At 47.8% G+C, this 14,614-nt stretch overlaps 1 protein-coding gene across 1 annotated transcript in view; it reads left to right on the forward strand.

Moving 5' to 3' along the window:
- The window catches only part of UST (uronyl 2-sulfotransferase), a 265,128-nt gene that overhangs the window by 175,048 nt on the left and 75,466 nt on the right, over positions 1-14,614 (forward strand). Inside the window, exon 5 of the mRNA XM_037156825.2 lies at positions 1,186-1,339. Within this exon, the coding sequence (XP_037012720.2) occupies positions 1,186-1,339 (154 nt within the window). The remainder of the gene's footprint in view (positions 1-1,185; positions 1,340-14,614) is intronic.

The raw sequence follows: 14,614 nt of genomic DNA on the forward strand, positions 1-14,614 counted from the left end.
GAAGGATGTAAATGTGGTTCTGGGCTGGGCTCTGAGGATGAGTGGAGTCTGCCTGTGGGAGAGAGGTGGGGCCAAGGTCAAGTTGGCGTGTTTTCCCTAAGCTCTCTCTGACCCCTGACGGAATGTCCAGGCCTCCTCGTGAGAAGGTCACAGGGTCATAGGATGAGAGAAGCCCTCGGGTGTCTCTGGAGGTCTCCAGAGCAAGACCTCTGCCCAGAGCCTGGAGTGTGCTCTCGGGTTCCTCGGGACAGAGCTTTCGGGCAGGTCCTTGAGAAAGGGGAGGGACCCTCAGGAGAAATTCAACCAACCCAGTCATTTTGTCTTAGTAAGGCCCTGCCCTTGGGCCAGCACTCGGCGTATCTGTCTAATTCCTGGGTGGAAGGAAGCAAAATGGAGCACCTAGATAGTTGGTGTATTTTTATCTACAACCACTTGCCATCACTCAAGGAAAACTACACTGATTTTCGTTGTGTTCGTGAGATCCCTCACACTTTTCTCAATTCCAGAATTTTTTTTCATGGGCCAGATTACAGATTCTGGAGCCAAACTGCTTGCGTTCCTATCCTGGCCCAGCCACAAGTGACTCACCCTTTCCCTGCCTCGGTTTCCCTAAATGTAAATGGGGATAAGTATGGTTTCTACTCTACTGAAGTGTTGTGAGTTTGCAGTAAGTCAGACACATAAACTATTTGCAAGGTAAACAGTGAACATTTAAGAAGTGTTGACTCATTAATCCACTTAGTGCAGAGCACCTTACCTGAGACTGTCTAAATTAGAAGGTAAGATAAGTCCTGTTTACCTGAAAGACAATTAGCAGCCACTTGAAACATCTACTGAGGACTAGCCAGGTGCCAGGTGCGGGACCCTGGGGACACAGCATCCAGTGCACACCCTCAGGAACCTTCCACCTAGTAAGAAAATAAGACGTTTACCATCTGACAAACGCTGTCATTTTTATAGTGCTGTCCTGCGGAGCAGAGCTCACAGCCTCTCAGCAGGTGCTGATATAAAAAGCCGACCAGGAAGCGCTGCTTGCTGACTGGACTGTTCACTGCTGCCCTGGCAGAGGGGCTCACCTGGTGATAATCTGTGGACCTGGAGCGGGGAGGTGTCCATCTAAGAGGGCGCTCTTCTCCTGCAGAGGTGGCAGGTGGTAACCGGCCTGTGTCCCTGTGCTTGCGTCAGGTTTGGAGGAGACCAGCCCGTCTACATCAACATCATCAGAGACCCCGTCAACCGCTTCTTATCAAACTACTTCTTCCGGCGCTTTGGAGACTGGAGAGGAGAGCAGAATCACATGATCCGCACGCCCAGCATGCGGCAGGAGGAGCGCTACCTGGTGAGTCCCACGGCATCTGAGGGGTGGCCACTCCCCTGCCCTGCTGCCTGCCTGTGCCATTCCCAGGGCACCTCTTCTGAGCCCTCTGTGGCACGGGGTCTTCCTCGGGGAGGGAGTTTGTGCCAATGACAACTTGTCCCAGGAGGCACAGATCCTAATGAACGTTTCCAAAGGACTGTTCTCACCTTGTTTTCCTCGGTTTGTCTTTAGTGTTAGTGTTGAGGTCCCAGGGAAAAACGGTCTCTCCTAGGAAGGCCACAGAGCGTATTCTCACATCCCGTTCCATTCCGTTCCCCTGGCAGTCCTATGAGGGAGGGGTGGTTCAGATGAGGACCCCTTCCTTCCAAAACAATGGGGGGCTTGCCAAAGTCATGCCCCCAGCAAGGCTGGAACTGACAGTCTCTGGGGCCTGTTGACTGCAAGTCCAGAGTTCTTTCCACCACAGCACAACAAACCCCGGTCATCTCAGCAAAAACTGGTTTGCTTTTCCTGCACTTTGTTTTGGGACCCGCAGCTCCAGGGGGATGCTGGTTTTGACCTCAGTCATTGTTTCCAGGGTGCCGTGTTGGTGACAGAAATAGAGGGCAGATGTGCATCTCTGGGACAAACCCAGGATGGAAAGGGACACTTATCACCTCTTTGTGACCTAAATTGACCAGAGCTTACTGAGTAGCTGACAGCACGGTGTTAAGGAGCCTGAAACCCTGGTCTCTGTGGGCGAGGAGCCCTCGGGGGTCACTCGGACCCACGTGGGCACAGACAGAAAGAGAAGAAAGTTGCAAAGGGGCCCGTGCGCCCATCCCTTCCCACGCTGGAAACTGACACAGAGTTGGCACCCAATGCTGACGGGGCTGCAGCAACGTCCTGGTAGCTAAAGAAAATGGCATTCGGCAGAGTTCTGGTACAAAACTCCCACTTCCTCAATTTTTAAAAATGTAATAAAAGTATGCATTTGGAGGGTGGGAGATTTTTGGATGATGCAGAGAAGTGAGGTGTCGCATCCAGCGCTGCACAGAGGTCGTGGATGCGCCAGGCACAGAACCTGGGCCTTTCGCTCACCACGCAGTGTTGGCTCAACTGCCAAATGCTTCAGTGAAATAATTCGATGGCATATTTTGACAGTGGTTTTTAGTTTTGATGGCCGTCATCTTTTTCCTAAACTGCACCTTACGAATATGGCTACCTATGTTTCATTCAGTGATGAGTATGTATGCAAAGTATAGAACCACTGGCTGGAAGGAAAATGTTGACTCAGATAATCTTTATATTTCTACTGAGTCTTGATTAGCATTTCTATCATTTTCTGAAAGCATGGAGCATATTCCACTTAATCAAAATATATTTCAGTGTTCCTGATTTGATCTTGCTATTGAGAAAGTTAGAACCAAGTTTTAGCAGAAGATGCTAGAAAACTGAAGATATAGAAATGAGTCTGCTGAATCGTTCTCTTCAAATATTAATGTCAGTGAATTCACAGTCTGCCAGAGGGTGAAAAGTGAGAAAGTGGAGGGACCATTGGGATCCCAAATGCCTGAGGGGTGGGGAAAGGCTGTTACGGGTCCGGGAAGTCACAGAAGATGCGGCATCTGAGCAACTATTAGAATGAGAGATGAAGCTGCTTACCAAGGGCAGCAGGGGCCTGCAGTGGGCACATGACTGGTGTGGCTCCTTCAGAGATGAGCCCAGAGAACAGTATGGCTGGTATACAGTGGCAGGCGGGGGCACGGAAAGAGGGAAGTGGCAGGAGGTGGGTTGAGAGAGGGGAGGGCTGGAGGCGACAGGCCACATGAGGCCCTGGGAGGCAGGGCAGTTACTCGGTGCTGGGAAACACCACAAATGTCCCCGAACTGAACACCCCTTAATCAGTGATTCTTTCTCCTGAATCTCCACTAGAAAGCCGAGCCCTTCTCGCAGCAGGAAATGCCTCGTTCCATCGTGCTCAGCAAGTCTCCCCCTTCTCTCTAGCACTGGGGACTCCTCCTTCCTTCCATAGACCTATAAGTCGCTGAGACCTGGATGCTTGTCCTGGAAGTCTCACAAGGCCCCTCACACTCGAAGTGTCCAGGGGGCTCCATAGAGACTGTAATTTGTGGGATGGAGACCCCAGGGTTGCAGATAACACCACACAACACACACAGCCGAACTACAGGAGGCCCTCATGTTCTCCTCCTACGCCCCCACCGAGTTCTGTGCTGGCCATGCCATTTCTCTGGGTGATAAAATGTCTTAGGTTCTTTCCTCTCCTCCCAACAGTCTATAAGCTCTTCAGGGGACAAAAAAGGATCATAGTTCCATCTATGTCCCTGGTACCCAGGTGAGGGGCTAAAATACTGGAGACCTCAATAGCACTCTGCTTAATTAATTAAATAAACAACCAAATATTTTTAAAGATTTTATTCATTTATCTTTAGAGGGGAAGGGAAGGAGAGAGGGAGAGAAATGTCAATGTATGGTTGACTCTCATGTGTCCCCCGCTGGGAACTGGCCTGCAACCCAGGCATGTGCTCTGACCGGGAATCGAACCACGATCCCTTAGTTCTGAGGCCCGCGCTCAATCCACTGAGCTACACCAACCATGGTGATAACAACTCAATATTAATGTAGGAGTTGGGGGGAGATTGCTAGGTTTTTCTACCCCATCAAGTTTTGTTGTCCTATAAAGCACTCCATGTAGGGTAGCCTTCACACACTCACACAAACAAGTTGTTGTCACTACTGAGAGAAGTCATAAACATAAGAGGAAAATAATGGTTTAGATTTTTTTTAAGCCCATAGAATGTTAAAAGTTGGTAGGGGAGGCAGGTCTTATATTTTTGAGGAACTGGCAGCAGCCTTTCTGGCATGATTTGGGAGGTTCCAGGGCACTTTCCCCCTTTGGCATCCTCCCCTCTGAGAGATCAGCAAGGCCGCCTTTCTGAATGTGAGCACTGTGTCCTGGAAGGGCCTCGTCAGCTGAGCTCATCAGATCCTTCCTGGGCAAGGCTCAGCAGGAGAGCAGTGGGCTCCCCAAAGCCACAGAGGGAGGCACCAGGGAGCAGGGAGTGGAGGGGGGGCCAAGGGACACGTGACTCCTTTATAGTCTGGTCCCAGCCTGACCCTGTTAGGAAGCTGTTTTCTTGTTCAAAGGATAGTTTGTTTATTTGGAGGAAGAAGGTCTATTGCCATTTTTTTAATAGATAAAACTTTTTATTTCATCTCCTTGGCCCCATTAAGCCCTTGAAATAAAACTGCCCCCTTTCAGACACTGTCCTCATTTTGGCAGCCTGGGTGGTCAGTTGTTTGCCTCAAAAGAGGGTGTTGTTTGTGTCTCCGTGGGGTGCAGGGCAGCTGTGAGGAGACCACCGTCCCCTCCCTACCGCGTGGCCCTGCTGGAGGCTGAGGGCCTGAGAGGGGACCTGTAGGATGTCCCCTCTCCCAGGAGGGCAGGCATGGCAGACCACGCCCTTGGGGACCTTGCCACGAAGCCCCTTCCTGCACACCGCACGCACACAGTCACAGGGGCGGCCTGAAACAGGCCTACCGACAGACTCACATGATCCGGCATCACAGCGCCCTGAAGCCACTTGCTTTATCCAGTTGCCAAAAACCAGGCAGTTCTGCTTCTGGCCCTGAGCCTCCCAGAGCTGCTTAGCATACAGCTGAGAGAGGGCCAGGGCCTCTGAGTCTGCTCTGGGAGAAAGCAGGGTGGGGGAACATCATCATCTCGAGATGCTGGGTGGTTTGGAAGAACATGGAAGAGGGTAAAGGGAGCCCAGGGTTTGCAGGGTCTCGGGAGGTCATGAAGAAACCAGCTTCACGGGCGCAGGGATGGGGCCTGGGTGGAGGGGGCGCCTCAGGGGGCCCCACAGGAGTGGCAGCCAGGCGTCCTGATTCTACAGCTGTGCTGTTTGAGGACCTGGGCTTTATGTCTTACTTCCTGAATGGCAAAGGGAGACAAGGACTGGGCCAAGTTCCATGCTCTTTGAGCAAAACCGTTCTGTCTAGCATTGTACATCCCTAATAGCTGTCATAGCAACTGTTTTTTCCAAGTATGCAAGTGTCTTATATAAGCTATTCCTTATATTTTCTGGGAACACTGAGATTTTCTTAAAGTGTCCATTTCTTTCCAAACCATTCTTTATTTGTAGTTGCCAAAAAAAATAATCTTAAGATGAATTATCACTAGAATGGGTACTGATTCAACGTATAGCAGCCGCACTGTGAAAAGACTCATTTTCTCTCTGTTCAGAGCCAGAAACTTGGCTCCCAGGTGCCGAGGCGGTGGCCTCCCCAGCCGGTGGCCTCCCCAGTCAGTTAGAGAAGCGCCCGGTGAGGCAGAGCCGCGCCCAGGCACACTTGGAGACATCCCAGCCCGTGAGCCTCCTCTCCAGCTGGAGCCCAGGCATCTTTATTTCCAGGGCTGAGCAATACCTGGCGCACAGAATCTAGCTGATGAGAGAATGAATGACTGCTAATGAAAGGCCACTGTGGTGATTTATGAGCCAGGGAGAGCATCTCGTTCCTGCTGAAGCCTCCAGCGTTTCCCGTCCCCGAGTTGCCCTGACAGTGGATTTCTCAAACTGCCATTGCTACTCCAGCAGTTAGTTACCTGCATGTGATTGGGGCTGGGTGTTCTTCTGAAACCCCGGCCTTAGGAAGCAAATGCTAAGCAATGTCAAGTTGGGCTCCTTACCTGAACCTACTGCCACTTCCCTAGACGACCTCCATGGGAAGAGCAGGAAAAGAGGGTAGGATGTTTTTCCAGAAAGAAAACTGCCATGGTGATACTATTTATTCAGCTTGGCTATAAAGATGGAAAGTAATGCATGTTTAAAAGAAAAGATGCGTAATTTAGCTTCTTAATTTATAAAGAATTCAGTGAATCATGTTGGCCCACTGGGTTCTGGAGAAGCTTGAAAACTGTCCAGAGCAGGAAAGGTTTTCAGCAGCCTGTGCATTTCCATCTGCTTGTAAGTTTTGGACCCTGAGTGTTCTTTTGCTGTGGAAGTATGTATGTGAAATACTCATCTCTGGAAAGTTCCACTCTGTTCTGACCAGCTGAGGCCGTCCTGTGAGTAAAAGTTCAGGCCCTGCTTCTGTCTCTAATGTACCATTTTCACTTAAGAAAACAAGTAAGAGATTTGGATCATTGCTCTTTGAAGTAAATATCTATGTTTTCCAAATCTTCGAAGGTGAAAAGGTAAAGTTCTTTGTCTCCAGCTAGTTCAAATTTGCTTCACGGTTGGGGGCTGAGAGAGTGGTCTGGGACATGGTGTGCTTATATTGCCTTGTCTGCTACTCTAGGTGGGTGACTTGGCCAGTGATTCAGCCTCTACGAACCTTACTTTTCTTGTCTGTGCAATGGGCCCATACTACTCACCTTGCCTCTGTCATGGTAATGACAGGAGAATAAACTGAACACTCCACACAGAAGTGCTCTGAAAGTTAAAACTCTCCTGAACGTGTCTTGGCACGATGCTTTCATCCTTGGCTCTGTCAGTGGCTCCATATGACCTGAAGGGACCATTTTTTCCTATTGGGGGTGGTCTTCTCTTCACTGGGGAGCCAGCAAGAGCAGTTCTTCCCACGTGGCTCAGGCCATGTTGGGTCTTGCCCTGAACCTCAGCCCCACCTTTACTGAGGTCTCAACTGGCCCCACTAGACCCCATCCCCTGGGAATTTATTTCCAAGGAAACTGCTTCTCTCTGTGTTCCCAACAGCTGGAGATCGTTTTGATCCCAGCCTGCTGGCATGCCTTTGTCCCGCGTGTATTTACTTGGAAACCTAAGCTGGTGTGGGCGCAGTAAAGCTGCAGAAGTCACACAGACTCACCCCTGGGGGTGGGGAGGAACGGTGCGCAGGGGCTGGGAGTGCTCTGACTTGCTGGGCAAGCTCTGCAGAGGACAAAGAAGCCCCCCCTGGAGAGAAATGTATTTGAGATTCGTATTCCTGAGGTGTGCTGAAAGCAGCATCACAGGTATTTTTAGAAGCAAGGAACACTTTGGGGGTTAGAAATACATGCAAGTATCCTGGGAGCTTCCAGCAAAGAGAGAAGGTGATGGGTGTAGCAGGAAGAGAGGCTGGAGGAGCTTGGTGCACAACAATGAGATCTGGGAGAAAAGGAGAGGCCAAGAAAGAGCGGCAAGCTTGGTAAGGAGCGAATGGAGCGCTACTAGCCACCAGCCGAGAGGCCACCAAAGAACAACAGCAACTTGTGTGGCATGCCGTGGATTAGCGTGCTGTCTCCATGTTGGCTCATTCACCCTCCCAGCATCCACTGGTGCAGGTATTACAGCTGATTCCTTTTTGGAGGCAGGAGGGGAAGACTACGTCTTCGTTCTCTGGGGTAGTTACAGAATTTATGTCCTATGGCTGTAAGACTGACATTCTATTTTCTTGCCGGTCATCTGCTAAACACCATTCCCATTTTCTAGAGGCATCTACATTCCTTAAAATGTGACCCCTCATCAGCCTTCAAAGCAACCAGGGGTGGGTGGAGGCCCACATGCCTCACATCTGCCCTCCTTTCATCTCACATCTCAAACCCAGGTGGGAAGGGTCCTCCACTTCTCTCTGTGGTTGGATTGGGCCCCCCAGGTAATCCAGAATAGGTTCCCCATTTCAACGATGGTACCCTTCATCCCTTCTACCGAATTCCCTTCACCATACAAAGTACCACATTTCCACACCCCAGGGATAAGGGTATGGACATCTTTGGGGTCCATTATCTGCCTGCCACGGTGTCACCAAGGACTGCTTCCTCAGCAGGGACTGAGGGGACTGTGGACGAGAGTGTGAGCATGACAGGCATTTTGAGCTTGGCCTGGGCCGTCCACAGATGGAGAGCCCACATCTTCCCACCGTGCCCTGCTGCCGCACAGTGGCACCAAACTGTGGCTTTCACGTCCCTGCTCTGCAAAACCAAGTGGCCACTCATGCGTTTGGTTTTTTCTCCTTCTACTAGTGACTCATTCATTCACCCATCCTTTCATTTACCGTTCATTCATTCACTAAATACGGATTTAGTACTTTCTGTGTGGCAGGCACCGGAGGAGGCCCTGGAGATAAATCGTTGAGCAAGTACAGATTCTGGGTCCTCATAGAGCAAAAATGGGCATTAACCCCCAAACCACAGAAATGCATGCCTTTGTGCACTGCGCAACAGAGACTGCCTCACACTCTATAAAGCAGGCAGATGTGGCTCTGTCTGAGCAGAGAATGGGACACTTGGCAAGGCTATGGGTCAGAGCTGTGATAGTTGAGTCAAGATCTGAAGGAAAGAAGAGGAGGAAGAACACCCAGACATGGGAACAGCACATCCAAAGGTCCTGTGGCAGGAGGGAGCACAGTGAGCGTGGGGAGAAGAGCCAGGGAGGCTGACGCAGGCTGAGCCGAGGGAGAAGGAAAGCACTGAGTGCCTTGATGTGGGCAGGCAGGGCTCAGGCGACCCTCCCAGGTCCTGTTAAAGAGAACTGGGAGGCCCTGAAGGATTCAAAACAAGGTGGTACATGGGATCCTCAAACTTTCACGTTTTGAAAATAATACTTCAGCTACAATATACAGAATCGAGAAGGACTCCAAGTACATGTGGATGGTGGTTCATTGGCAGTTACTGCTGTGATTCCAGCACAAGATAGTTCAGGGGCCCGATTTATGGGGCACTGACCATGTTCCCGGAGCAGCTCTGGGTGGGGGCAGAGCAGGGGAGGGGGAGCATTTACACACAAGTGTAAGACCCCTTGCTGCCCTCCCAGTGGCTAACTGCCTGGCTAACAACAGAAGACCCAGATTTGAAAGGCCGAGCGCCAGCAAGGAGAGGGACAATGGCTCTGTTCTGCAGTGCAGGGATTGCCGTTGGTTGGGGGGCATGTTGAATTAGCAAAATAAATAAATAAATAATGCAGACACTTACAACCTGAGAATTCAGGTAAGGAGAGAAACCAGTGGGAGTTGGGGTCTTCAGGGCAGGCTTCCTTGTCCAGGTGGGAGCTCAGTCTTTATGGACAATGCCGATGAGGTCACAGGTCAGGGTCCAGAGGACCCAGTAAGCAGAGTGTCTGGGCAAAAGCCTGAGTGACCGAGCTTGCTCTACAGCAAACAGCCCAGCTTGTCTGGAACAGAGGGTTTGGGGCAGCCAGGAGCCTTGGGCTGGTGGAGGAATTCTCCAGATGTCCTGAGGAGGGAAGCAGCAGTGCTCCGCTGGCTGCCCAGTCGGGTTCGCCTGACCTGCTTTCTCGGAGGAAGGTCCCGTCAGGGGCATCAGACCCGAGGGCTGCAGGGCAGGGCCAGGTGCATCCTGCTAGCGGCCACCTGGCAGCTGAGCTCATCTTCTCAGGCCCCGCCCCTCACTGTGAGTCAGTGGCCTGGCTGCAGCTGCCTCCTTGCAGGGACTCAGCTGGGATGGTGGCTTGTATTTACCAAGGCGGCGGCAGTGGTGGTGGTGGTGGTGGTGGTCAGCCTGGCAGCTCATGGAATCACTGTGAGGAGTCGGGGGTGGGGGGCTTTAAAAACTATAGATGACTTTGTCCCACACCCAAATATTCTGGATCAAGTGGTCAAGGGTACAGCCTGGGCTTTGGGGATTTTTTAAGCCCCTGAAGTGATGCCAACATGTAGCTAAGGTGGAGGACAACTGAGGAGTAATACAATCGGTTCTGAGCTGTATTAGCAGGAGCCGTTTTCACTGACAGACGCAGCTCCTGAGCACCTCCTAGGAGCTTACTTTCTGTATCCTCTGCCCATTTGGGAAAAGCTATATTTGCCCTCCCCTTTTCTATTTGTTAGGCTTTTAATAGGTGTGTGCAAATAAGTGTCACTGAAGATGTTTGAAGATGTAAGACTTCTTGTATTTACAAATACTCTGCACATGTCTTAGACCAGGTTTTCTTCTAAATTGAAGTGGGTATATTTACTATTCAGAAACCAAAGAGTATATTATACTGTACAGTTAAGATCTCACTTTAGGAAGCTGGGCTTTTGGCAATAAACCAGAGAGTGAGCACACTTCGGTACATGAAATATTTCAGCACGAGGCCATATTTTCATTTGGTCGATGAGGCATTTGGAATCTATTTGCCATCTCTTCAAAGAGACAGTGTATCACTCTAAATGAAGCCCCGTTCATACGAGTACATATAAATCCTCAATCAAAAGACACAGGTGAATAGAACTATGTTTTACGTTTCCTGCAGCCAGGAAATGTTCTTTAAAATAATGTTCTTTAAGTGCAGTCAGAGAGCTTGCCTACCAAGGTGCTATGAAGTTGTATATAGAGTACGAAACTAAAGACTTTATTTAGATAGGTTAAAATTTTGAATTTCAGACCCTATACTCGTTTTTCAAAACCTGGCACATCTCTACCATTGTCCTCAATTTGCTTCGCCGATGGTGATTTTCCCCCTCCGCTCAGCTGTTGAGCGTACACAGCAAAAATTCCCCAAAGGCAGAGTGACCTCCAAGCACGTTCTTAAAAATATTTTGCAAAGTCTGAATACAGTCAGGAAAAGTAAGTGTAAGACATCTGAGAGATTTATTGGAATCTCAGCTTGAGTTCTAATTGCAAGTACTTATGAAAACGTCAATATTAACATGAAAAAGCTGGCAGTTTTTCTACCAAATGTAAATTGGATTAGGTAGTGCGTAATTGGAAAACTGCTTGCTTCTCTCAGGCTCTCACCAAACCAGTCTCGGGATCTGTTAGCTACAGCAGTCTTGCCCTCTAATGGCTGGTAATTGAAGGGCAAGACTAAGTCCTTTTGTCCCCTTGCTTTCTTGACATACATCCCTGTGTGACTACACACTTTGACTACAAGAGGATAGAAACTAAGAAGAGGGAACAGCTGGTCATCTGTCACCATAGTAAAGCATAGAGCACAAAGTAGACATTAGTGTGACCTCGTCCTGAAAAGGCAACAGCTGGATGGGAGTCGAGGGATGGGGAGCCGAAAGCATGTAGGTGCCTTGGAGATGCAGGGCCGTCTTCCACAGAAAGGGATATTATAGACGCCTGATCTCCTGAAATGCTCATCATAATAATTAAAAATGTAACTGCCTGCACAAGTTATAGAGCAGCAAGCCTGCACATTGGGATGGTCCTGGTGCACAACCGGGACCTTTTGCAGAGCACACTTACCACACCATGCGAGTGCTCTTTCATGATTGACTAGTGAGTGTCACGGACTTGTGGTTGGCAGGAATTTAATGAGAATTTTGATTTTTATCCCATGTGACATTGTCATTGATCTTCTAGGAAAGCAGCCAGGAATGAATGGGACAACCCACTCCAGAACTGTGCGCCTCTAGGCACAGGTCATTTTTTCTCTGACCCGTAACCCTATTCATGGTTGAATGAAAAAATTTTAACCAAAGCCTACTCAGTTGCATGACCAATAAGGCTTTGACAAATAGCTCAGCTCAGCATTTCATATTACTAAGTTAAAGCAGTGGAATTGAATCAACACTCAGCTAATTGTTTCTATACTCCTTTCCTACTGAAGAGGAAGGTAGCCCTGGTGTGACTTTTATAGTAAGGTGGCCGCCCCTTGGCCACCCTACAAACGTAAATAATCACTTCCAGTTTTTGAAATAAACTAACCTGTTAGAGGCTTAGAGAAAGAATCAGCAGATGTGTAAAACAAAGTTACCAAGTTCAATAAGAGATGGAAGAAACGTTGATGACAGCAAATCTCACATAATGAAAGCATTCTCTATCTGACCACTAGTGGTTATAACCCTGCAAGATTAACAGAAGTGACTTGAAGCCAGTCAATAAGGCTAGCCTCAACCAACTTTGATTACTGCTAATCTTTATTTCTGCAGGTAATTAGAGCTCCTTGTGGATTGTATTTATTTTTTACTTGTTAATATATTGCTTCATAAATCCTTCAAATTATTTCATGTTTGTATAGGTTTTATATTCTTGGCTAAAATGTAATTCTCTGTGATGACAGGACCTGATCTTTTATAGAGCCCCCATCACTGCTCCCTGGGCGACGCCCAGCCCAGCCCCCAGAAACAAAGTGTACAGAGCACCAGCAATGTTTGCCTCTTCTCCCTACTTGCATGTACCACTCGGTATAGTTTGAACACCTACTGTGTGCCAGGTACTGTGCTGGGAACAGCTGTGGCAAGGTGGGCATATATTCTTGCTTCCTACCTCTAGCACACACAGAGAAATCCGTCTGTTCCTGTGCTCTGGTATCAGTGAGTGGTACCCACCCTGGTCTGTTGCCCAGACTCTGGAGTCATCTCTGCCTGCTCTCTCTCCCCAACTCCCAAGCATCCTAGCCAGCATCTCAGCCTGGAGTCTTCCTGAAAGCAGAGCCTGAGGCAAGGGTTTGGGTAAAGGGTGTTGGAATTTGGACAAGGATCCCAGAAATGGAGGACCAGAGAGAGAAACAGGGAAGGACAATAAAGAGGGGTGTCCTCACACTGGTCACTCTTGGGAAACTAAGACCCAAGCTTGGTAGAACTCTCTGAGGACAGTGTAGGATTCACCCAGAAGAACATTTATCCATTCATCTCCTCCTTAGTTGTCCAGTTTGCCCCACAAAGCCTTATGTCCCTGTCATCTGGGCTGTGTGCATGTATGTGCCACATGGGTTCCTATGGGTGTCACACTGGGAACAGAAAGCAAGGGATGTGTCCAGCTGCCTAGGCATGGCTGCTCTCAGGCTATTTCTGCAAGAATCTTGTGGCTGCAGCCATAGCTGGAGTAGAAAGTGGCCAAGAGGGTGTGAGGCAGGATGTAAGAGTGCCTGGCTGCAAAACTTGTTGCTTCTGTCCCCTTAACTTCTCTCAGATCAACCCCTGTCAGTGGTCATCAGTATAAGGTCTCATCGCTTTTTACACAGATACCTGCAAAAGCCATGTGCATGATCAACCTGTCTCCACTTCAACTTCTTCCTACCCATTGTCAAAGCGCCCAGTGGGCAAACCTAACATTGTCATTCATTGCTCAGAACTCTTATTTCTCTTTCCTAGATTTAATGTAAGCTATTGATATTATTATGATAGTATCACTGTTATTTGTTCCAAACACATACAACTATGAATCTATAATGATCTCGATAAAAAGTTCATTTGAAATGAGAATCATGCCCTGGCTGGTGTGGCTCAGTGGATTGAGCGCCGGCCTGCAAACCAAACAGTTGCCAGTTCAATTCCCAGTCAGTGCACATGCCTGGGTTGTGGGCCAGGTCTCCAGTTGGGGGAATGTGAGAAGCAACCAGTCAATGCATCTCTCACACATTGATGTTTCTCTACCTCTCTCCCTCTCTTCCCCTCTCTCTAAAAGTAAATAAAGAAAATATTCCTTTTTTAAAATGAGAATCACAAATGCAATAGAGAAGGGACTGGTGAATCAATGAGTAGAGTTGGAAAAATGGAAATGGCACTGCACCTGTTCTGGAAAGAAGATGTGAGAAGCTTGCTTTGAGGAGCATGTATTTGGGAACCAGTAAGTCAGGGCTGGGGGGATGGGTCCGGATTACGGAGAGTCTCGAGGGCCACAGATAGATTTGAGAACTCGTCACAGACGGCATGGTCACCAAGCCTCTTGAGCAAAGGAATTGAATGACACTGTGAAGTGTGTTACTCTTAGAAAGATTTTCCTTACTTTGAAACTATTTTTAAAAATTTTCTCCATGGTTTCTTCCAGGGTGTTGGTTGTAATTCATACTGTTTAAATTAAAATATTTGATTCATCTGAAATTTGTCTTGCTGTCCAGGATCCATTTTTCCCAGATGGCTAACAAATTATTCCAACAACATTTATAGAACAATTCATCTTTTCAACACTAAAGTGTCATTTTTATTATGTAATAAATCCCTATTTTTAGAGGGACCTCTTTCTTGACTTTTTATTTTGTTCCTTTGATCTGTATCTTTCAGTACCTAGCAAATTACATATTAAATATGTGTGTTTGCATATTTGTAAACTAATATATACAACTAATATATACTAATATATTGTATTATATAATGTAAAATAATATATAATATATAATATATTATATTAGTATGTGTAATATACACTATTATAATAGTATACATAATATATTATATAATGTAAACTAATATATACTAATGTATAATGTAAAATATATTATACATTTTATATAATGTATAATCATATGAGTAATATAATGTACAATACACATTGATATATAATATCTATTTTATTATTTGGTAGGATCTAATCTTTTCTTATTAATCTTTCCCTCCAATTGTCCTCGCTCTTTGTCTTTGTTAATTTTTCATAGAAACTTAAAACCCCTGCTTGTTCAGTTCCCCTCT

The sequence above is a fragment of the Artibeus jamaicensis genome, unplaced genomic scaffold (assembly GCF_021234435.1).
Source record: "Artibeus jamaicensis isolate MK-2021 breed Jamaican fruit bat unplaced genomic scaffold, CSHL_Jam_final contig_3176, whole genome shotgun sequence".
In the NCBI taxonomy this organism is placed as follows: domain Eukaryota; kingdom Metazoa; phylum Chordata; class Mammalia; order Chiroptera; family Phyllostomidae; genus Artibeus; species Artibeus jamaicensis.